The following is a 24,086-nucleotide window of genomic DNA, read 5'->3' as shown; positions in this document are numbered from 1 at the left end:
AATGCATATTTTTCTAGAGGCCAGGTAGCTGAAGAATGACATTTTGTGAGTAGTCAGTCTACTACTTGATCTTCTCCAAGAAAATTAGTAAGACATTTTGAGACCACAATAAACTAGTTTTTAAAAAAAAATTTTTTTTTAACGTTTATTTATTTTTGAGACAGAGACAGAGCATGAATGGGGGAAGGACAGAGAGAGAGGGAGACACAGAATTGGAAGCAGGCTCCAGGCTCTGAGCCATCAGCCCAGAGCCCGACGCGGGGCTCGAACTCACGGACCGCGAGATCATGACCTGAGCTGAAGTCGGACGCTTAACCGACTGAGCCACCCAGGCGCCCCACAATAAACTAGTTTTAATGTTTGTTGAAACATATGGAGAGTCAAAGCTAGTTTGAAAGGGATTACCACGCAGTTGGTATATCCTGATTTCATCAGTGGCTTCATTCAACTTAGCTTCATGAAAATTACTTTATTATTTTTCTCATTTTACTAAAAACTAGTGAAAACTTTTTAATGGATGGGAATCACTGGGTTGCATGGTTAATATTGCGTGGTGGTCTCTTAGCTGGTTGTGCCATACCAGAGAGTGTTGTGCCATCCTGAAGGGGAGAGCACCTGGCCGTGAGTCTGTGCCATATCAAATCCACCAAGAGTGCTATTGCCGGGTAGGAAGCCTTAGAGGGGAGGAGAGTTGCAGGAGGCAGGAGTGACAAGAAGACCCGGGTGGGTCTGGATGAAGGATGTTGACAGGATTAATAATGACTCTGAGCAAAAAGAAAATTCTTAAAGGAAGAGTCTTTAAAGCCCAGGGCCATTTTGTTCTGGAACTAAGAAAGAAAATGAATTCTTAGGACTCTTCTCTCAGTTCATTCCAGTGAGGTCAGACTGAGAAAGAAAGCATCTTGCTCTATCTAAGAGATTTTGTTTTGGAATATAATATTTTTCTATCCTCTGTGGTAAGTGATTGTAGCCTATTTAGAAGGGAAAAATCTGAGCTCAGTTGGAGAGTTCTCTGCTATTTTAGAGTTATGTCGTCTCTGATTTTACTTTATTTTTTTTCCTTCAGGTTGCTTGATTGGGGCTGTGAATCTCAAATCCAGCAACCGAACCCCAGTGGTACAAGAATTTGAAAGTAAGTACAAGGGAGAGACCACTAGGAGAATAGGCGCCATCTAACGGACACTTGGTAGTCTTACAGCCAACTGAGGACAAACACACACACTGTAGTGCCAGAGATGTTCAGGTGGGTGGCCCCTTGGCAGTGCATCTGGTGTACAGGTGGGTCAGTGCAACACTGCTTCAGCAGGCCAACAGGGAACTCTGCAGCTTTTACATGGGCTAAAATCCGATTTCTGCTCTGGCTTTATACGTATACAACAAAGAATTTTCATATATATAAGCAGAGTATTAAGGGGGAATGTGTATTCTATTTAGTAAAAGTCCTTGCTAATCATATGTATTATTTTTCTGGCTAAAATTTATCTTTTGTTAAGGTCACTTGGAGCCTGGAGATAGGTAGATTTGTAACCTGCATGAAAGACGTCTCTAAAATTTGCGATAACTTGCAGGTTCTGGGTACATAAGTGATTGTAAAATTGTTTCACATCCTCTGAGAGTTCTTTTCTTCTTCTTCTTCTTCTTCTGCTCATTAGGTGTGGAACTCTCTTGTATCATTACGGATTCACAGACAAATGACCCCAGGATTGAATGGAAGAAAATTCAAGATGACCGAACTGCATATGTGTTTTTTGACAACAGAATCCAGGGTATGACCCTCTAATCCCTTCCTTTGTCCACAAGGTCCAGGCATGTACTTGTGGCCAGAGACTTTCCTCTGACTGGTCCTGCATCTGTAGCAAGGATTGGTTTCTTGTTTTGTTTGTTTCACTTATAGAAAACTCAAACGTAGAAAAGTAATGAGAACAGTGTATTGAACCTCCCCATCCCTGTCATCCAGCTTTAACAAGTATCACCTCTTTAGTGAGGATTTAAATCTGTCTGCCCATCCTGTTGGAGTATCAGAGTGAACATTTTGTTAGGCCATCCTCTTATCACAGTCCATGACATTTGTGATACAAGCTGCATGAGTTAATCAGAAAGATCACGTGGAGCAGCAGGGAGACACATATTTACTGAGCACCTACTATGTGCCACACTTCCCATGTTGAGAAAGTGTTTGCTAGAACAGAGGTCAGCATAGGGAGTTCTCGGGTTGCATGAGGTAGGGGCAGGGTGGGTGGTGGGGAAGGCTTCCCAGAAGTGACATCTAGACAAGGTGATGAAGCTGGGTAACCAGTGAGGGGCTGGTGAAGAGGGGTGGATAAAGGTGTTGGGCAAGAAAGAGTGTTGTATATAAAGATGTGGAAGCAAAAACCAGCTTGGTTCAGGGAAACTGCAAGTTCTCCACCATAGCTGGGACTTAGGGAGGTGAGAGAGGAGGGATTCTCCACAGCTGGGAAGGCATGCCAGGGCCAGGCAAGAATGAGGGTCCATAAAGATTTTTAGGAGGAAAGTGTCATGATTTCATTTACACTTCAGGAAGACTGACTTGCCTGCCTTGTAGAGAAGAGATTGGAGAGGGAAACTCAGAGCAGAAGTGCTAATTCTGAATTTTTTTGCAGATTGCAGAAGGGAGTTGCTAATGGCCTGAGCTAAGGTCAAGGCAGTGTAGAGAGAGATGAGGAGGGGTTGCTAAGGGCTGGCTGTGGCAAGGGAGGGAGAAGGAGGAATTACAGATGAATACCATGGGACCGTCCCTTCACTGTGACAGGAGGGACATGGTAGACATGAGGGACAAATGCAGCTACTTCTAAAGGCTGGCTTCAGAGTTGTCAGAGAACCTGCTAGTTGAGGCTTCAGAGGAGAATGGAGATTTTGTGGAAACAGCCTAATCTCGGTCTTCCTGCTTTGGGTCCCCAATATCATCAGGAGTGATAGGCTTTTAAATACCACTTTTTTCCCTCACCAGTGTCTCCCCCACCTCTTAATTTTGAAGAGATGGAAATATTTTTCCCAGAAAACAAGTCCATTTTCTCTGGCAACTTAGGCTGCTGCTGATAAACCCTGTACACACACTTGTGATCATCAGAAAAACCAAGTAGGAATTTTCTTAAAGCACTTCTGTGTCTGGGAATTAAACACTCTTAGCCAGAGGGAGGGGGAAGGTATTTACACACAAAATATGAAGGCTGGAGGAAAACTTGAATCTGCTTGGTCTCTCCTCTTGCCTCAGTTCAGGTCTGTGCTAAAAACATCCTGATAGATCTTTAAAAATTTTATTGAAGTATGGGTGAAATACAGTGTTGTATTAGGTTCAAGTATACAGCCTAGTGATTAGACAAATCTGTACCTGACTCAGGCTCACTGCAAAAAGTGTAGTCACTGTACATGATTACAATATCACTGATGGTGTTCCCTATGTTGTACTTTTTATCTCTGTGACTTACTTATTTTATAACTGGAATTTTGTGCCTCTTAATTCCCTTCACCTCACCCTCCTCCCCTCCAGCAACCACCAATTTGTTCTCTGTATTTATTAATCTGTTTGTTTTTTTTTCTATTGTTTTGTTTTTTAGATTCCACATGTAAGTGAAATCGTATGGTACTTGTCTTTCTCTGTCTGACCTCACTTCACTTAGCATAATACCCTGTAGGCCCATCCATGTTGTCACAAATGGCAAAATCTCATTCTTTTTTATGGTTGAATAATATTCTCAATAATACACACACACACACACCCATATCTTTGATAGATTTTTATTTACTAATTTCTTAAATTGTTGAAATTCTAATCCTCTACTGAGGGCTGCTGAATAACAAACCTTCCTATTAGAAAATACCTTTGGAATGTTCATCCTTTGCAATAAGCATTTTGCTGTTTTTATTATATTATGGTAAATCCTTCCTGTTCTTGCCACCATTCAGCAGGTTTAGTAATAATTAGTTTCTATGTTTGTGTCATTTTCCTCCTAATTCCTTCCCTTATTTGTCATTCTTTAGGTTCTTCATGCTTCTTTGAAAGAGTTACCATCTTTTTGTGCTTTAAATGTTTTAAAAATTAAGATACAATTTGTATGGTATAAAACTCATACTTTTAAAGTGTATACTTCAGTAGTTGTTAGTATATTCAACAAAGATATATATCTCTCACCACCATCAAATTCCAGAACACCTTCACCAGCCTCCAGAGAAACTACATGTTTATTAGCAGTTACTCCCCTCCCCTTAATCCCCTCCTCCTGGCAGCCAGTAATCTCCTTTGTCTCTGTGGATTTGCCTGTTGTGGACACTTCATAGAAATGGAGGCATACAGTGTGTGGTCCTTTGTGACTTCTTTGACTTAGCATATTGTTTTCAAGGTTCATCCACATTGTAGCATGTGTCACTACTGCATTCCTTTTTATATGGAAGAATATTCCATTGTAAGTAGGCTAATTTTTAAAATCCATTTATCAATTGATGTACATTTGGGTTGTTTCCAATTTTGGGCTATTATCAATAATGCTGCTGTGGGTATTCATGTAGACATAATGGTTTTTGTGTAAATACAAGTTTTCATTTGGGGAAGATACATGACCAGAAGTATAATTGCTAGGTAATATGGTAGTAGCATGTATAGTTGTTGTCGTTGTTGTTTTTAAGAACTTGCCAAACTCTATTCCAAAGTGGCTACACCATTTTACATCCCTTTAGCAGTCTATTTCCCCACATCCTCACTAACACTTGTAATTGTTCATCTTTTCAGTTCTGCCCTATGTGGGCGTGAAGTGGTATCTCATTGTGGTTTTGATTTGCATTTCCCTGGTGACTAATGATTTCGAGCATCTTTTCATGTTCTTAGTGGACATTTGTATATTTTCTTTGGAGAAATGTCTACTCAAATCCTTCGTCCATTTTTAACTAGGTTATTTGTCTAATTATTTTTGAGTTGCAAATTCTTTATATATTCTGGATACTAGCCCTTTGTCAGATTCATGATTTGTAAATACTTCCTCCAATTCAGTGGATTGTCTTTTCAAAATTTGCATGTGTCCTTTGAAGCACAAAAGTGTTTAAATTTTTTATGAAAGTCCAATGAAGGCCAATGTAACTTTTTTTATCCTTATGGTTTTGGTACCATTTCTAAGAAATCATTGCTTAATCCCAGGTCATGATGATTTATGTCGATGTTTTTTTCCTAAGAGTCATACTGTTAACTCTTACAGAAAGGTCTTTGTTGTGTATGGTATGAGTAGGGGTCCAATCTCATTCTCTGGCATGTGGATATCCAGTTATCCCACCACCATTTATGAATACTGGTTGTTTTTTAATGTTGTTTGTTTGGTTTTTTTTCTCTTTAAATGGGGAATCCTGGCTGGGAATGATGAAGAGGAAATGAGGTCCCTGCTTTAACAACAAAGACACATGTAATGAGTCCTCTTACACACCAGGTACTATTTTGCTGCTCAGTGTCCTCAGTTCATCTCTGTTGTAGAGGAGCAGAAACAAAATCCAGTCTGAAATCTCCTAATTGAGGCATTAAATGCTGGCTCCAGAAGCCACCTTCTTTAAGTGGCAAAGATGTTCTTACTTTTTATTTTTATTTTTTAAAGTTTTTATCTTTTTATTTATATTGAAAGAGAGATCGAGAGCAAGTGGGGGAGGGGTGGAGAGAGAGGGAGAGAGAGAATCCAAGCAGGCTCCACACTGTCAGCACAGAGCCGGACATGGGGCTTGAACTCCCAACCATGAGATCCTGACCTGAGCCAAAATCAAGAGTCAGATGCTTAACTGACTGAGCCACCCAGGCTACCCCCAAAATGTTTTTAAACAGTATTTTTGTGTTCTGTTTCCTCTTTTCTATAGGAGATTTGGCAGGTCGTGCAGAATTATTGGGTAAAACATCTTTAAGGATCTGGAATGTGACCCGGACAGACTCAGCCCTTTATCGCTGTGAAGTGGTTGCTCGAAATGACCGCAAAGAAATTGATGAGATTGTCATTGAGTTAACTGTGCAAGGTAGTAACTCACATGAAGTTAAAACATGTTCTCCCTTTCAGGCCTCATGAGTCTGTCTATTAAAAAAAAAAAAAAAGGATTGGGGAAGGGGAAAAAAGAATAAAGATCAGCTCTTTCTTTCTTTCTTTCTAGAGCTACATCCCAGGGGGTATTGCAGGACTTGCAGAGCTTGGACTGAGTCGGGGTGGAAGGTGAGAAGGGAAGTGGAACTCCTGCCACTCCCCTCCACCAGCTGTAGGAGGTGCTCCTCAGGGAGATGGAGGCATTAGAAATGCGTTGTGGGACTATATGTGGGGGGTGAGCTGTGAGGCAGATGCAGTGGCAGATCAGAGCCTGCAGGCAGGATGTGGGGATGGCAGTGGTGCAGGAATCCCCTGGCTGGTTTTCCTGGTTTTGGAGATTTATTGTGGGCTTTGATAAGAAGCCATGTTGTTGATTTTAAACCCCAACCTGTGTTTCTCCCACAGTGAAGCCGGTACCTCCTGTGTGCAGAGTACCAAAGGCTGTACCCGTGGGCAAGACAGCCACGCTGCAGTGCCAGGAGAGTGAGGGCTTCCCCCGGCCTCACTACAGCTGGTATCGAAATGACGTGCCGCTGCCCACAGATTCCAGAGCCAATCCCAGATTTCGAAACTCCTCTTTTCTCTTAAACTCTGAAACAGGCACTCTGGTAAGATCTCTTCTCAGAGGTGAGGATAGAAACATCTTTATTGGGGAAGGGATTCCTATTGTGGAAAGAGCACTTATTGAGAGAGACAATGAACTTTATAACACAGGAGCTAAAAACCCATAATGTTGGAGATTCTGTGGGAAAAATGAACCTCCCCTTCTTTCTATAAACAGGTTCTAAGGGGATAAAATAAAGGGAAACCTGGAGAATAAAGTGTGATTATGTGATTATGAAGGGATAGTAAACAAATGTAATGGGTGGATGATGTTAGGGTCCTGATATGAATAACCAATTATAAAAATCATGAGACAATCAGGGAAATTGGATTACTGGCTGGATATTTGATTAAGGAATTGTTAGTTGCTTTAGGTACCATAATGGTATTGTTACAATGTTAAGAAGCTCTTGTCTTTTAGAGATGCATACTGAAGTATTTATGGATAAAATGTGTCTAGAATTTTCTTCAAAATGACCTAGTGGTGGTGGTGGGAAGTGGGTGGGGGGAGAGACGAAGTAAGATTGGTCATGTGCAGAAGACAGAATTGCCCTCAGCAGCATCTCACCGAGCTTTTACCACAGCTACATCTCCTGGTGGTGTATCTAACGTAGCCACAAGCAGGTTATACTAGGATCCTCTGTATTTGTATTGCCCAAGTGTTGCCTTAGAAACAATCATTATCAGAGAGTCCCTTTCCGTGAATAAAAGTAAAGCTCACATTGCATTCTGAATGTTATTAGGCTTTGATGTCTCCAGAAACCTAATGGGATCTCATTGTTCAGGAGCTCTTGGGCAAGACTTGGGAAAAAATTATCGGGGAAGAACCTGGACACTGACCAGGAAACCAAAAGAAAACTAAGAGCAAATAGACATTTTACTATGTTCTGAACTTAGCAGCTTGGTGGGGGATAAGCATGGCAGTATCTTCTCTTCTGTCCCCAGAGGTGCACCCTGTTGATTAGTCTCGTGCTTTACTTGTGATTTCCGGAAACAGGTTTTCAGTGCTGTTCACAAGGAAGACTCTGGGCAGTATTACTGCATTGCTTCTAATGATGCAGGCTCAGCCAGGTGTGAGGAGCAGATGATGGAAGTCTGTGAGTTATTTTTTGAAAATATTTCATCTGAAGACTGGCAAGTGGATAGAACATTTTTAATTTAATATTAGACCATCAGTTTAGACAACTATTGTGCCATAGGTCAGCTTTCTTCTGGAGATGACTGGATTCACCAAAACCCATTAGGGGACATTGAAAGGAAAGATGAGAGAGTTCTGAGTAACAGCTAAATGACTAAGAAGTGGGTACTTACAATATGTTTATCTCCTCAAAATAGACCTTCAGGAGTCTTCTGGTGTTGGGAATGTAGCTAATCATGTCACTTTTCAAATAAACTCCATTTCTTTGGTTATTGATAGGATTATCAAAACATAACATTGTGTAAGGTCTCCAGCAATTTATCCAGTTATAACCATTTTGTTATAAGCTGAAACCCAGAGTTTTAGCCCCAGTAACTTTACCCTATTCTGTGATGATGCTGTCTCTAGGGTACTGGTTCTGAAGGGGTGGTGTTGGGGGCAGGATGGGGCACACCTCCTTCCTTCCTGGGTATAACTGATCCCAGAGCAGTGTTTTCCAGACTTGCCTGATCATGAGAATCATTTGAGTGCACTTGCACATACAGATTCCAAGGCCTCACCCCAGGCGTATGGACTCAGTCCCCAGGGGAGTGTTGGTGGAAATGTCTGTGTGTAAAACATTCCAGGTGATTCTTGTCATCTGTCAAATTTGGGAAACTGCTCCAGGGCAGGAGGAAGATTCCTGGGCTTTGCCCCAAACCTATTGCATCTCTAGTGATAGAGGTTGGGAATTGGATATTTTAAAGTCAGAATTTCAATTTTTAAATGCACACTCACATTTGAAATCACTGCACTGAGATAAAGGAGAATTTTAACAACTTCCAAGTTGTTTTCCATTATGTTTTCCATTGCATTTTTATTTGCATGAAGGAAACACCCCCAGTGCCCCAGCTGACAGGGACTGAGTATCTTTGCCCCGTATATAGAAATGTGAAGAGGAGGGGATCAAGGGGTTTCCTCTAAGAGGGCTTATAGATATGAGGCCAGGCAGCTGCTGGTGAAAGGTCACATTCCTGCCTCATATTTTTATCTTTAAGTACTGTGTGAAACTAGTTTTCTTCCCCCAAATAATCCACAGCAAAGGGAATCCCTGGAAATTAGGAACTTTTTCTTCTTTGAGATTCCTGGCACCTTATTCTGTCTTTATAGTGAAACCATTTCCTCCATTAATAATATTTTCAGGGATTTAACCAGAGGATTTTTTTTTAATTTTTAAAAAATTTTTTACATTTATTTATTTTTTAGAGACACAAGCAGGAGGGGCAGAGAGAGAGGGAGACACACAAAGCAGGCTCCAGGCTCTGAGCTGTCAGCACAGAGCCCGATGCGGGGCTTGAACCCACAAACCATGAGATCATGACCTGAGCCAAAGTCGGACGCTTAACCGACTGAACCACCCAGGCACCCCAAGGATTTTAAAGCCTTTTATACAACGCTAAGCCCCTTTTAATAGAGGATTAAGTATAATAGCATTTCAACTGTGGAGGTCTCAGTAGTTTTACAAGTGAGATCAGGAGTATGGGGTCCTATTTGTTAATGGACTAGAAAGAGTTTTAAGTGCTCTCACTCTGCTGGCTGGGGTAGGCATGAGGGGGCAGGGCGGCAATGTGGAAGGATAAAGGAGGGAGGCACAGTGGGGTCAGGGGCTTTTATAAGACCAGATAGTGTGTATTCTCTCTTCCCTCCATCCATCTTTCTCCAGATGACCTGAACATTGGTGGCATTATTGGGGGGATCCTGGTGGTGCTTGCTGTACTGGCCCTGATAACGGTAGGCATCTGCTGTGCATACAGACGGGGTTACTTCATCAATAATAAGCAGAATGGTGAAAGGTGAGCCTGTCTTCTGTCTTAAGTGACAAAACCAAAGTTTAAGTTGGCATCCTATGAAAAATCAGTAGTCACTGAAGTCCTCTCTCTCGTATTTCAGTTACAAGAGTCCGGGGAAGTCAGATGGAGTTAACTATGTCAGGACAGAGGAAGAGGTAAGGAAAGGAGTTTCAGAACCTAGAAAGGGGGGTCTTCAAGCAGGAAAATGACATTCCTTCTTGGAAACTCTCCCAATATAATATTTTATACACTCTGGCATCATAGTTCTCAGGCTCTAGTAGATGTTACTTTTGAAGAATGGTTTCATTTGATTTGTTTTGCCTTAAGTTTCTTCTTCAGGAAAACCGTGATTAGACCTGACTTCCTCTGTTCCTCTTCCTGTCCTCCTCGGGCCCCTTGGTTGGTAGAGGATAGCCGTGTCTAACCCTGTGCTGGCCTTGCAGGGCGACTTCAGACACAAGTCATCATTTGTGATCTGAGATCTGACGGTGTGGCTGAGGGAGCACACGCAAATACCTCCACCAGAAACTCCTATCAAGAACAGCCCGGGGCCAAGTGCACTTGGACAGAGCTACACACTTGCGCAAAAGCTTTTTGTTTGGCCAAAGTTGACTGCTACTTCTTTCTTACTTTTTAACAAGCCACATAAATAAAAGAAGTTCCCTCCAGCTGGGCCCAGTCATCATAAGGAAAAAAATTATATTTCACTGAGGCTGATTCCCAGTCTATTTCTGGCCTTGTTCCCACCTGAGTGTTAGGGTCACTGTGAGGCTCTTGCTCACAGAAGCTGGGCTGGGCCTCTGAAGGCAGTGTGTTTGCCACTCACTGACATCAGCTAGGGTGAGCCCCATGAGAGGGGCCACAGAGCAGCCACATAGCACCAGTACTGCAGGACTTGAGAGCATGACCCACCGTGAAACCTTGCAGCTGGAGTTTGAACCAGTCAGTCCAGAAAAGTGGCATTTTATGCAATGACCTTGTTTCATACTGGCCCACAGTCAGCACTGTACTCATTGTTCTTAAAGGTTCTATTGATCAGTATTTTAGTGTCCTTCATGGAAAATCTCTTTGGAATTTTATTAAAACAACTCAGATCAGGAAGATATATTGTTTGTTGGAAGAAGGGATCTTCTCACCTGTAGGAACCCTGCTTGTCCTTTGGGGGGTGGGGTGGATGTGTGGGATGTTCAGTATTTAAAGAAAACCTTAATTTTAGGTGAAATCTGAAATGGTACTAAAATCATGTTCTGCTTTTCTATGGGTATTTTATAAAATTTTACATTCTAAATTTTTGCTAAAGATGTATTTTGGTTATTGAAAAGAAAATTTCTATTTAAACTGTAAATATGTTGTCAGTACAGTGTTAAATAACCTATTTTTTTTAAAAATTTCAACTTAAGGTAGGAGTTCCAAACTACTAGTGTTAAATTGGAAGATATCAATGATTAAAGAGTATTTTGACCCAAGAAATCCTCTCAAGGAGGCTTATTGGAACATTCCTTTTTTCCACATAAGTATCAGCATTTTTCACAAGAGAACTTACGTTGGCTATACATCAGATCATTGTTACTTAGGAAACCTTAAAAAAAAAATTCCAGTTGAATAATGTTAGTATCTGTTTGCATCTCTCCTAAAGACATAAGGAGCTCTAAGGTTAGCTTTGAATGGCCTCTTCACTCAAACTACCTGTGCCCAAAGACCACCCAGAACTGCTTAGACATACATGTGAAATGTCAGCCAATCCCTGGACTTGAGTCTTGTGCCCCACTCTAAATACTGGCTACTAACATGAAGGCTGGCCAGCATGCGCACTGCCATCTTTAATGCTCAGACAGTGGCTCTATGTTAGCTTTATGTGTTGGACAGTTCTAAGGTGTACACTTCAGGAAGGGTAGGTGTCCTCCATGTGGCATCCCAACCTTTGGGTCCCCTGTGACAGAGCTCTTTTTGGTTGTGGATGGCTCATGAAACAAAGCAGCGGCTGCTGTTTGGTTTTAAAATTCATTTTACTTATTTGTGTAGTTCCTAAGACTGTCCAGGGCCAAAGGCAGTTCTGAAATCAACTACAATAATGTTTTTTAAGAAAATGAATTCCACTATTCCCTTTGCCATGAAGAAAGCACAGACACCGCAGGTTGCGTCTTGCTTCACAATAAACCATTATGTGGCGGCAGAGAGGCCAGCCTTTTGAAGCCAGTTGGGTAGTGCAGCCAGAGCAGAAAGCCTGATGGTGAGAAAAGTGAAATGCCTGAATCAAGGCCATTTTCTGATTTTGATTTTAAAGTCTTTTTCTACCCAAGACACTGCAGCTCACTGTGTGTGGGACATTAGAAACATCGTTATAAAGCCTTTGTTCTTCAAGAGCAGATGTTCTTTGCCTCAGATATGTTGCTGTGTTAAACTCACAATGTGAAGAGGTTTGAAGAAGGAGCTGCTCAGAGGAGCACCCCCCAGTTCCACTGTGTCCTTAAAGGATGGTTTTTGGGTGGAAGGATGTAGTCATCTTGGTATTAAACTTCAGTGTCTTAATTTTTTCTACTTTGGGGTTTTTTTTTTTTTTTAATTGAATACTTGAGACTTATGTTGACTTTTCTTTTTTAAGTTATGTGAATACTTTACCATGGGATATTTGGCAGAAGCGGTGGGCAACTCTTCATAATTGCTTAATGGTACCCATCTTCTTTTGCATTTGGGTCTTGAATGCTTAGACTTAAGACTGTCCCTTCATCTTCACCCCTATTTGGTGGAAAGGGATAGTGTCCCCGTTCTCTGGGAAGCAACACTTTGACTGCCATCTTGGTTGTCATAGTGATAGGGCAGCCTTATCACCTCCCTTCTTATGACCCTAAAACCTCCTATCCTAGTGCCATGTGAACTGGGTCTGACAGAAGCGAGTATGGAGTCTGGGAAGTAGTTGCCTAACGTAAAAATGTAGGCTGAAAAGGAACATTCATGTGTTTTTAAAATGTGAATGCGGCTGAAAACTCGAAGCCTCTACAAGGCTGTTGTGGCCTTTGGTGTGGCTGTTGCTGTACATAGAGACTTGTACTAACACACCTAGAAGTTGGTATTTGTTAAACCTCATTTATAAAAGCTTAAAAAAAAAAAAAACCCTGCCTCATTATTTCTCTTTCTTATATGCTCTTACCTTGGGTTTACCTCTTTTTCCTAGCATTTTGTTAGGCAAATACATTTAAGATGGTATAGTCCCAGGTTTAAAGAGAGACTGCCATCAAGTACCCTCCACCTGATCTGGAGATAAGTCTTTACTCAACACTGCTCTGTGACTTCCTCTGCCAATGACAACGTCCCTGTGTGTCACTGTTCATATATGGGAGAGCTGAGGGGTAGAGCACAATGACATTCTACCTTTCAGATCCAATTACCACATTTATTTAAAAAAATAGCAACACAGTAACCCTGCACTTTTGCTTCTGTAGTCCTGGGATTAAAAAGTGAACTGACTGAATTTCTTCCCGGTCACTCTTGGACAAAACATGAATGGACATGTTTTAAGGTTACCCAATGGCATCAGAAGAAGACACCAAAGCCACTCCCCCTCGTGGGAGCAGTTTTTGTGGAGCTTAAGACAAGCCAGCATTAGTGCACGCAGGTCAGGACCCAAGGGGGGACTTTCACAAGCAGGCCTACATTCACACACTAAGAAGGATGTGTGCTGTTAGGAGGCAGACAAAGGGACAGGAACTGAACATTACTGACAAAGGCTTTTTTTTCCCCCCTACAAGGAAAGTTGGGTTTTATTCTTTTTTTTTTTTTTTTTAAACAGACATTTATTTCTCACAGTTCTCCAGGCTGGGAGGGTTTTATTATTATTAAACATTTCATGTAAATTAAAATGACTACCAGTAAAAACCCTGTGCTAAAAATAGAAATATTCTTTTGAACATAGAAGGCTGTATTTATGTTTAACCTTTATTATTCCATTTTAGAAAGCTGTACACTTTAAAAACTTCTAATTTATAAATAAGAATAAAAAAATAATTACAGTCAAACTTTCATCATTAGATACAGGAAACTATGTAGGGAATTCCAAACAGATAACAGAGGCCTGATTTATATAATAGAAAACTCATCTGTTAAGTTGTGTTCCTTAAGGACCAGAATACAGTTTACCAGAATGAACTTGATACTTTCAAATGGAGTAAAGTTAGAATATTTTAAATAGCTAAGACATTTCTCTAATATTTTACAACTTTTTTCATATTTCATATATTCATAAAGAGAAATGTAAAAGTTTGGTCAGCCCACACAGGTGAACAGTTACGGGCTGGAATCACAGGAACGTCTCTGGTATCGCACACTAAAAGCTGCCCTCTCCCTGGGGGTGAGGGAAGCAGATTCTGCACAGACAGGACACACCATGTCCTTAGAGCTCTTGCCTCCCAGACACTCCCAAACACAAGGTTTCAGTTGGCTGTTTTCAGTGGGGTCTTTCGGAGTGACCTCCTGCTGGGGGCCGGGTTATCTTTATTTCTGGCTGGGGACTTCACGTTCCACTGCTGAGGCTGCGGGGCCCTAGGGAAAGGAAAGAGACAATTACTCTGGAACTAAAGATAAAACACTGACAAAAACATTTACCTCAAAAGGAACTCTTGGTAAACTTACGGTTTATCAGGAAGTGATAAACATAAAATGTCATTTCCTTGACACTGGGTTTCAATTTTCTCTGAAAGGGAGTCAGACACAAATTCAGATTTCCTACTCAAAAACAGCTAATATATCTGACAAGAAGGGAACTTGCCTTTGATTGAAGAAGGCGTCCGTGGTGTGACTATGTAGCTGACTCCTGCTCCAAATGTGACATCATTGATGGTCCCTGGATAAAGGGGAAAGCAGCACCATTAATGAAAAGCCAGTAGGAAATAGACATACATAAAGTCACCGGAGCAAAGCCCTGGAGCTTCTGCTACAGTCTTACTCTGTCATCTGCATCAGGCCCCAAGTGCTGTCAAATCTAAATCCAGGGGCCATATGAGGCCTCAATTAGACTTTTTGCAGGATGAGACTTCGTCTTCCTGATATTCATCCCATCTGTGGTCCCCTGGCTCTCTCCTTGGACCACTCCCTCCTCAGACAGCTTTGCTGACCCCTGTGTACCTACTGTTCACGGCCTCTGGCTCCTCGCCCACCCCATGTCTCCTGTTACTGCCAACACATCAGTGACCCCCCCCACCCCCGAAACTTCACCCAGCTCTGACCTCCCTCCAGAGTCCTGTGTTTCCTACTCCCACACTACACTCCCTGAAGACGCTTAGCCAACTTGTTACCCCTGCTCCTCAGCACGGTCTTTCTGAATCTCTTTCCTATTGATGGTCTGTCCAAGCTGGGAATGCCAGGTGGGAAAGCTAGTAACGGGTCACGTCCACCTTCCTCCTATCTCCTCTTCCACTCCAACTTAGCACAGTGGTCTCCACCATGGCCTCCCCTTCCTCCAGTTCCCCCCTGGGAGGCAGGGAGCAGAGTGTGGGAACAGACTTGAATCAGACTTGATCGGAATTCTGGCTCTGGGTCTTACTAGCTGTGTGAAATTACTCTAAAAACCTCAAGTTTATCTCCAAAATGGGATACAGATGTACCTGCCTCAGGGTTGTCGGGATGAAATGAGATTATTTATGTTAAGTTCTTAACACAGTACCTGGCACAAGGTCAGTGCTGAAGGAAGGCTAACAATTATGTAATTTATTAGCAGTTATCCCCTATGTCACTAAAGTTTAAAGATCTGGTGAGGTGGCTGCTCTGCTTACGCATCCTGATGGCTCAGTGTTCTAGAGGAGGCCTCAAATCTAGCCTCTGTGTAAGCTGGACATAACCTCTGTGTGAGTTAGCCCCAAGCCACCCTTACCAACCCACTTGCTATATTCCCACACTGTGGGCCACCGTGTCCGATTATCACTGTTCTCTTCCTGGCTCCGGTCTGCACATGAGTCCCTGCTGCCTGGAACTCATCCTGCTGACAATGCCAGTCACTTGAGACCTGGGTGGTGACACCTCTCCCAGGGACTTACTTCCTCCTCTGTCCTGTACCATCACACTTGTCGGGGATACACAGCACAGGCTCAACAGCTGGCTGGCTGTTGACTATCCTGTCAGAGGCTGCGTACCTCCCACAAAACCAATTGCGACATAAGCTTTCTCCCCCCACACTGTAACCTTCTTAGAACACCAATTAGATCTTTCTAGTCTGTTTTAAAGTCCACCAGTACATGTGCAGTGCTATGTGTCTGTGAACTACTTAAGCTATGTTAACTGATAAGAGATCTGTATTTTCATCATGGTGCCACTCAGCGCAGTTGTGCTCATTCCTATTTCTGGGAGGCCTCTTCTCGTGCTGCGGTTCAAACTCCCTTTCCTTACGTGCACATTCTGTTTCCAGTTTGGAAACCTGAGCACATCCAGGCAATAGGCAGCGGTTTGGTGGCCCTCAGATTTCCTGTATACATCGTAAGCGCTTAGAATCAAAAGCAGGAGCATCTTTGCTGCCCGAGTGACAGCAGTAAGAGGGACTTGCTGAACTCCGAATAGATTTCCACTTAAGATCTAGCTCTGAAAATGACTCATTTCCATTTAGCAAAGCCACTTTGCTAATGCTGAACACCATTTTTCCTCCTGCTTCCATAGAGTGGAGGCCACTTCCTGAGAGTAACCCCACCTAAGAGTTGTCAACAGAATTTGTATTTATAAACCACAGAACAGACAGAACTGAGTGTTTTTACATGATCTAATAATTCCCAGGAAGGAGAACTAATGGGAGATCGTCCTCACTTATTCCTTCCTGGTTAAGAATAAGGATGGCCAGGAATTTTACATTCAAGAGACTAGATAAAGAAGAAGTGCTCTGTCGACCTGGGGACACCTGAGACGGCTCCGTGCACACAAATCCAAGCAGATTTAATGCAGCAAGCCAGGCTTTGCTGCTGAGGAGCTCAGGCTGCTAGGAAACCAACCAAGCACTGAAATGAGAGGCTCGTGGGGATGAGTGGAACTAAAACGAGAGGCACTCCCCATTTCTGGGGCATATGGTTCCTAATGCCAAAATAGAAGTACTCAGTGCCTCTGAACCAAGAACAATATACAGAAAACTTGTCTGTTTCAAAGAGGTTGAATTTTTCACATATATAACATTATATCTGTTCCATAAACAGGACCCCCAAATTACTGCTTTTAATGACAAAAAGCAGTCCTGATTCAGTTGTCATCAGAGGATGGGTGGGGCAGGAGTTCTGCTGGTCCATTCATCTCCTGTAAAAGGAGGACCTGGATGGAAGCTCTGTAACCCACTAACTAGTTAGATCACAGCACCTCAGGTCCTAGACCCTCCAGGCAAGTAGCCAGAACACATTATGTGCTCAGTCAACTCAAACTGACTGAATGCCTGCTCCTGGGCTGCTCCATTACCAAAGAGAAGAACACATGTGCTCATCCAGCAGTCATGGGCACATCCAGCTCATCCAGCACATGGGGCATGTGCTCATCCAGCAGTCATGCCCCAAGAGCAGCAATGCCAGGGCAGAGAGGCTGTAGGACACAGGGACTGCAGGCAGGAAACCATCGCCATTCAACCTGGCACTTAACATCTCTCTCACTCCTACCATGTTGCAGGCATAGTGGCAGCCCAGTGGGTAAGCTGCACAGGACAGCTTGTATAACCATAAGGACAAATGAAGGAGGACGGCCGTCCCCGAACAACAACGTGGGGGGTGGGGGGGCTGCCACCACCCTCTCCATAGTTGAAAATCCACGCATAATTTCTGACTCCCCCAAAACTTAACTACCAATAGCCTACTGTTGACCAGAGGGAAGCCTTACTGAGAGCATCAACAGAGGATTAACACATATTTTGTATGTTACACGTGTCACATACTGTACTCATAATAAGGCACGCTGGAGAACAGAAAATGTTAACAGAATCACATGGAAGATACGTTTACTGCACTGCACTATAAACAATCTGCACGTACGTGGACCCATGCAGCTTAAACCTGCATTGTCCGAGGGTCTGCTCTACGTAGAGGCAAGGTGAGCACTACTGAGGTGGTCAGAGCGCCGGTAGGGGGCGTCTCATCTCACCTGTAGAGTCCAGGAGGCTTTTTGCTGGAGGGTGAGGCAGTGGCTACTGGGGAAGGGGAGGCTGAAGGTGAGGACATGGCGCGTAAACACCCTCCTGTCAGGAAAGAGGGGGTGCGTGCAGGACCCAGACACCACTGCCAGGGCTGACGTGCAGAGGACAGAGGAGGTGGCAAGCGAGAAGGCATGAAGGGCACCGAGACACGCCTGGCAGGGCCTTGCATGCTGCACTAGACTGCGGACTATAAAGCAAGGCAGTGGGACAAAGTCCTCTCACTTCTACTTTGAAATAAAAGGAAATAACAAGATTAGGAAAACCATGCAACGGGGTAAGACAGGCTCTCCACATAGCTGGCAGTGGGTCCTCAACAGGCCACTGAACCCGAAGGCTTGTCTGGCTCCACAGCTGATCTCTGTGACATACACAGCGCCTGCCAGGGCCCACACGTGACTGCCACCCAGCAGGGCTGCCTGAGGCCGGCAGGAATATGCAAGAGGGGCACTGTCCAGGGAAGCTGTGCCTCAGCTTCCCTGTCTATCAAATGAGGAACCTCACCAGGTGGTTGGGAGTTGCACTGAGTTCATATGTATAAAAGCATTTAGAAGAGCGCTTGACATTCAGCTAGTGCTCAGTCTATGGAGTTACTGCAATTATCACGAGACGCTGTCTGACAATGCACTACAATGTGGTTGACCATCAGGAGCACCCTTATCTAGTAAAAGATGTGTCTCACAACAGAAGGAGTCCTACTGCAGCTCCAGCAGACACACTGTGACCACAGGAGACACTCAGCAGGAGCTGGCTTATTCACGTGAGAACTTACTCTCAGGGGTGCTGATCGCTCGTTTCGTTACATGGTCAACAGCTCCGCTGGACTCCTGCTCCAGGCTGTAGGAAGTTGCTAGGATAAAACAGTATAGTTTTATCTGCCCCAAAACACCCGAACATAATATCAAAGGGCAAAACAACCAAATCAGGAAAAATATTAGCAAAATATCTGATGAAGTTATTATCCCAAATAAGGTGTTCTTCTAATGAGGTAATTCAGAAAGATACCAAAAATGATAAACCTGAGAAACAATGTCCATCTCCACTAGGAAATTAAAACCATAACCAGTTTTGGTCTACAAAGCTTGGCAAAGAAGAGGGAAAATTGGAAAACCAGTGTTTCTAAGAAGGAAAAGGGACACTGGTGTACCTTTGCTCCCACCAATGTACAATGTGGAGTGAATGACAGAGGGCAGTCTGGGGCTTTAAAAATGTTCATGGCCTCTGAGTGCTGGGAATTAAATCCTAAAGATTACATATATACAAGGATGTTCACTGTGACATTACTTACTTCAAAAAATTGAAAAACACCTATATTTCCAAGAATAGGGTAATAGTAAATAGGTTCCAGTACTTCCGCAAGATAGAAAACTACAAAGCCACTGGGAGAAAAGATAGAAAGAAAAGTTCATGGAAAAATGTTCACTGTTGTTGTCAGTATGTGCAGAGAAGTGGATTACAAACCAGAAATGCACACTAAGATCACAACTTAAATTTTTTTTCTTAAGTTTATTGAGAGAGATGGAGACAGTGCAAGTGGGGAAGGGCAGAGAGAGAGGGAGACACAAAATCTGAAGCAGGCTCCAGGCTCATCAATGTCCGCACAGAGCCCAACATGGGGCTCGAACTCATGAAACCATGAGATCATGACCTGAGCCAAAACCGAGAGTCAGATGCTTAACCGACTGAGCCACCCAGGTGCTCCTAAGACCACAACTTTATAAATAAGGCCAAAGGCATGTGTGTGTGAGGAATAAAAAGACTGGAAGAATTAACACCTTACTGCTACAGGTGAGTTTTCACTTCACTCTCTTTTCCAAAATCTCTTATAAATATGCACTGTTTTATTACCTAGAATCCCAAATCCCCAAAGTTGTTTGTTTTAAAGATAAGAAAACAGAGGGGTGCCTGGTTGGCTCAGTAGGTTAGGCATCCAACTTCGGCTCAGGTCATGATCTCGCGGTTCATGGGTTCAAGCCCCGTGTTAGTCTCTGTGCTGACAACTCACAGCCTGGAACCTGCTTTGGTTCTCTGTGTTTCCCTCTCTCTCTGCCCCTCCCCTGCTCGCACTCTGTCTCTGTCTCAAAAATAAATAAACATTAAAAAAAATTTTTTTTGAAGATAAGAAAACAGAAATCATTTTGAAAGCAAAGAAAGGGAGACCTGTTCTGTCTTTTCATCTGTGTGTTCACTGTGTCTGCGATACAAAACCCCACACATCTACCAGCCCCTGGAGCTACCCTGGGACTTGGGACTTACCACGATGGCACACTTTGTCCAGGCTTTGAGAACTCAAAGGGAATGACAACCCTCCTGTACTCCGACTCCGGTGACTGCTGTTGGACTCCACAGCCTTCTTGACAGAATTCAGGATTGCGATGGTGCTCAGGGACATGCGCCTGCAGAGGAAAACAGGCCACAGGCATGCAGAGGAGGCTGAAAACACTGGAGTGACTGCCCTCTGCCTCTTGATTGTGCCCTCATCCACACCCATTTCAGATTTGAGTGCGAGGAGCCTGGAGGGTGTGGGTGAAAACGCCCAGTGGGGAAGATACAGATGCCACGGAGAAGGTGGTGAGAGGCAGGGGTCCCCGTTACTGACACACCGGCTCCATACCTGCCTTTGGGCATAAGTGTCTTCAACAGCCCTGTCTCTAGGGTAGAAGGCAGAGGCGGTGCCTGGCCAGCAATAGCCCTGGGTGTTGAGGGCTGGCTTGCAGCAGCGGGCACAGCAGCACCTTCTTGGCCAGCCAGAGCTGGCATTCCTTCGAAACTTGGAGCAACCTGTCAGGGAAGATAAAGAAAGACTGTTTATCTACTGACACTTTTATTTCTTTATTTTTAAATAGAACCTTTACATGCCCTGAGTAAGTCCATAAGTAATTTATTTTAAAACCATGTCAGCCATGGGCACACAGAACGTTCTCTCCAGAAACAGTTGAGGCAGATGTGGTGTTAAAGAGAAAAAAGATTAAGTTAGTTTGTCCTAATCATTTTTTAATGCAGCAGATATGTCTGGATTTCTCAGAGAAGTGAGCACACTGTGTCTGAAAATGAACAGCAGCTCACCTAGAAATAGCCCAAGTGACATTCTGTCCGAAACAGGGGCGCACAGGAAGCAGGACCATAAGTGAATGGAGACACCTAGGGGGATCTGGTTAGCTGTGATCACTATAACCAGATTAAATAACTCGACTACCAGCTTGCTTTCTGGGTATTCACGTACTTCCCCCAAGTATTACTATGACTTTCCAGACAAGTTCATGTGATCCGGCCATGAGGGAAGGGAAGCCTCCCTGATCGAGTGATCTGCATGGCACACGTGGCAAAGGAACACGCAGCAGTCCCGAAGGTCTCACTCACACCAGCCTCAGCTTGTGTGTGGGTTTCGAGAAGCACTAGGAAAGCTGGTGGCAGAGGGAAGACTGTGAAGGTGGGCCACCCCGCACCTGCTCTCTGTGCACCTGCCGGCCCTGTAAGCCGCCCCACTCACGTCTGCCAGTCTCGCCAGCTCCTGCTCCTGGGCTAGCTGTTCGTTGTACTTCTTCATGTCGTACTCGAGCTCCGACGCCAGCTGCTTGTCTAATGCAAAGAAGTCCTTGATTTCATCGCGGTAATCCTGCATCACCTCCTAAAACAGATCCCAGAGGCACACTTTAGTAAGTTTTCTTAAATAAACTTACCTGACCTGACAATTATTAACACGAACAGGAAGACATGTGTTGCTGAACTATTTCTAGTACATCAACCAACAAGTTAAGTAACATAATGGTGTTTTCCCAGGAAATGCCAAACATGCATGTATTTACCACACAAACCAGTGAGCTCAACATGAGACATTAACTATTAGTTCTGATCTCTTACGGAGCTTCCTGCCTATCTGCCAATTAATAGGAAATTTCCCAGGTTCCTGATGAAGGACAAAGGACAAGGAATCACACAATCTTTGCCTAAAGCAGAACTTACAACAGAGGCACAGAACTGCCACCAATAAGCTACCACCTTTCCATTCTTGAAGGCTGGGATGGGGATGGTGACATATCTAGGTGGTTGGGCTTGGCTCTAAGTCAAGGATCTAGTTTAAAGGGTCTTGTAGTGTCAGGCCCCTTAGAAATTGAAGCCAGAGGTTATATGGGCAGGTAATACATGGCATGTCCTGGTGCAGACAGGGCCTCTGGAACACGTTACAGAAAGCAGTGCAGTGTAAAAGTTGCTCATCTATCTGTCCACACTAGCTTTCTGAGAGGACTGCAACTATCTTTGTGTCTTTTGAAAATAGGACAGAAAACCTTTCATCATATGAACGTAAGAACATTCTCAGGTCTGAAAAGGGGCTGCCAGGGACCAGACCTCCTTGCTAAGAGAAAGAAACCACTTCACCTAACAGTGCTAGAGGGAGAAGCTTTATCGTAGCCCCAAGTGCAAGGCAAGTCCCAACAAAGGGAAGGAACTCTATGAATGCTTCCAGCTGCCACCAAGAGAGGGTTGCCCAAATGAGACGAAAGAGTGGCCAGAGCTGCTTGCACAGAAGGCTGCCAATGCACATGTGCCACGCTGCTGGAGCTGGAGGAAGGCAGCTATGTGGCCGTTCTCTGGGCATGTGCTCAGACAGGAGAAAGACTCATTGTTCGGAAGCCTTTCAGCAGTTTATTGAGGGTCTAAACTCCTTTCTTTCTGAGCTTTAAAACAGGGCAATAAAAGTATAAGAATAACTGGAAGTTGCCATTTTTTCCCACACAATTATCCTATCTCTCCTACCTTAACTTTTTTAAAGAGATATTTGAAGAATTTACATTCAGTGTAATTTGGTGGTAGCCCTTATTGGCAAAAAAAATTTTTAGCTTTTTTTTGGAGGGAAGAAAATGGCATAGTGTAAACAGAGAAAGGAAAAAATGTTGCATTTATTTCTGATTGAAAAATTTTGCCAGAAAGGTCAGGGGCCTCATTTATATCTGCACGGCAAGTCCACTTATCTTGGGTGCTTAGACTGCAACCTTTGATGGCTTTGGATTCCACCGGTGATGGCAGCCCAGCCCCATCAGCGCTCCCCAAGACCCACTGCTATTTCCTGATGCAGAGGAAGTGTTAAAGGTAAACAACCCCAAATTAAACATGATGCCCAGTCACTTTATCCCTCACCAGAATGAACTAAGATGATACCTTTGTACCTTGACCCTAGCTGAGAAAGCTTTCAGAACTAAATCTCAAAACTGGCATCAAGGACACACATGTTCAGTACAGTGGGTCAGCCCTTCATAAACTCAATTGCATGAAAAAGGCAAGAACTGGCTTCTGTGGAACCTATGGTCAAACTCTCTCTTCTCCGCCACAGTCAAAGGCCTGTCTGGCTGGTCTAGTTCTAGAAAAATGTGAAGCTGGTTTTGTAGCAGTTTGAGCTCCTAAATTCACTGACCAACTGCACCATCATAACTGCTACAGATTCTGACTACTGAGCTGGAGAAGGGAGACACCCCAACCACAAAGCACAAGGTCATCTTTTACCCTGAGATAGGTCATGAGTTCCCGCAAAGCTGGGATCTTATTTCTCTCTAGCACAGTCTTCAGGGAGATGATAATTGGAATAATATTTTCTATGAAATTCTTCTTCTGAACCTGTAGTAACACAAACAAAGGCATGTTTTAGGTGGAAAAGTTCTGAGACAAAGGCTTCTCCTTGACCTAGTTCTTTCTGTACAGCCAATCTAGGGTGCTACAGAAGCTTCTTATTTTTTTATTATGATACTGGAGATTGTAGAGGACCCAGCACCTTTGTCCTGGAGACTTTATAAGCATTACCTCAAAACACTCTGAAGGATTTGTGAAGGAGGATGAGGATGAATGCTATTCTTACTTTCTAAACAAGAAGCGGGAATTAGAAAAATGTTGAATAACTTGACAGCAAGCTCCAAATGTCCACACAAATCCATCTCAGATGCATTCCATTCTTCCACTCAGGAGGAATGAAAATGAGCTCAAAAGAGACATTTTTTTTTTCCTGATGTGAAATGGCAAATAGTTGAGAACGGCAAACATGAGTCAATTTGGTATCTCTCTCTTTTTGTGTGTCTAAACTTTGCACACATTTAGAAAAGGGTTATGTATTTATATAGTACCTGATTTGACCAAGCCTTCAAATTCTTTACCATGAATGGTCACTAGCCACAAATATTTTGTAATAAATCTCTTAGAATTAAAAATAATCATTATAACAGCCCTCATATGTGGTAAGATTTATCATTTTGAATCTGACAAGTATTCTTTTTCCTCTCATTTATACTCACTAGTATAGGTTCCTTCCTTGTAAATCACTATTTCTAAAAACG

The 24,086-nt window shown here is 43.3% G+C and overlaps 2 protein-coding genes across 3 annotated transcripts in view; one reads left to right on the top strand and one right to left on the bottom strand.

Annotated features, from left to right (window-relative positions):
- JAM3 (junctional adhesion molecule 3) overlaps window positions 1-12,158 on the top strand; it is a 122,827-nt gene extending 110,669 nt beyond the window's left edge. For both annotated transcript variants that reach the window (XM_086678637.1, XM_025928845.2), the window contains 8 exons: window positions 1,067-1,132; window positions 1,653-1,766; window positions 5,845-5,997; window positions 6,465-6,667; window positions 7,660-7,759; window positions 9,503-9,632; window positions 9,730-9,784; window positions 10,073-12,158. In XM_086678637.1, the coding sequence (XP_086534763.1) occupies window positions 1,067-1,132; window positions 1,653-1,766; window positions 5,845-5,997; window positions 6,465-6,667; window positions 7,660-7,759; window positions 9,503-9,632; window positions 9,730-9,784; window positions 10,073-10,108 (857 nt within the window). In that variant the 3' untranslated portion in view covers window positions 10,109-12,158. The remainder of the gene's footprint in view (window positions 1-1,066; window positions 1,133-1,652; window positions 1,767-5,844; window positions 5,998-6,464; window positions 6,668-7,659; window positions 7,760-9,502; window positions 9,633-9,729; window positions 9,785-10,072) is intronic.
- A 1,386-nt stretch (window positions 12,159-13,544) lies between these two features.
- NCAPD3 (non-SMC condensin II complex subunit D3) overlaps window positions 13,545-24,086 on the bottom strand; it is a 66,733-nt gene continuing 56,191 nt past the window's right edge. The window contains exons 28-35 of the mRNA XM_086678632.1: window positions 23,266-23,376; window positions 21,257-21,394; window positions 20,381-20,547; window positions 20,023-20,162; window positions 18,539-18,616; window positions 14,392-14,466; window positions 14,256-14,316; window positions 13,545-14,165 (exon numbers count right to left, since the gene is read on the bottom strand). Coding sequence (XP_086534758.1) covers window positions 14,057-14,165; window positions 14,256-14,316; window positions 14,392-14,466; window positions 18,539-18,616; window positions 20,023-20,162; window positions 20,381-20,547; window positions 21,257-21,394; window positions 23,266-23,376 — 879 coding nt within the window. The 3' untranslated portion in view covers window positions 13,545-14,056. The remainder of the gene's footprint in view (window positions 14,166-14,255; window positions 14,317-14,391; window positions 14,467-18,538; window positions 18,617-20,022; window positions 20,163-20,380; window positions 20,548-21,256; window positions 21,395-23,265; window positions 23,377-24,086) is intronic.

This window comes from Puma concolor, chromosome D1, assembly GCF_028749965.1.
Source record: "Puma concolor isolate L17-30 chromosome D1, mPumCon1.1.hap2, whole genome shotgun sequence".
Taxonomy (NCBI): domain Eukaryota; kingdom Metazoa; phylum Chordata; class Mammalia; order Carnivora; family Felidae; genus Puma; species Puma concolor.
This window is presented reverse-complemented; position numbering and strand designations above follow the sequence as displayed.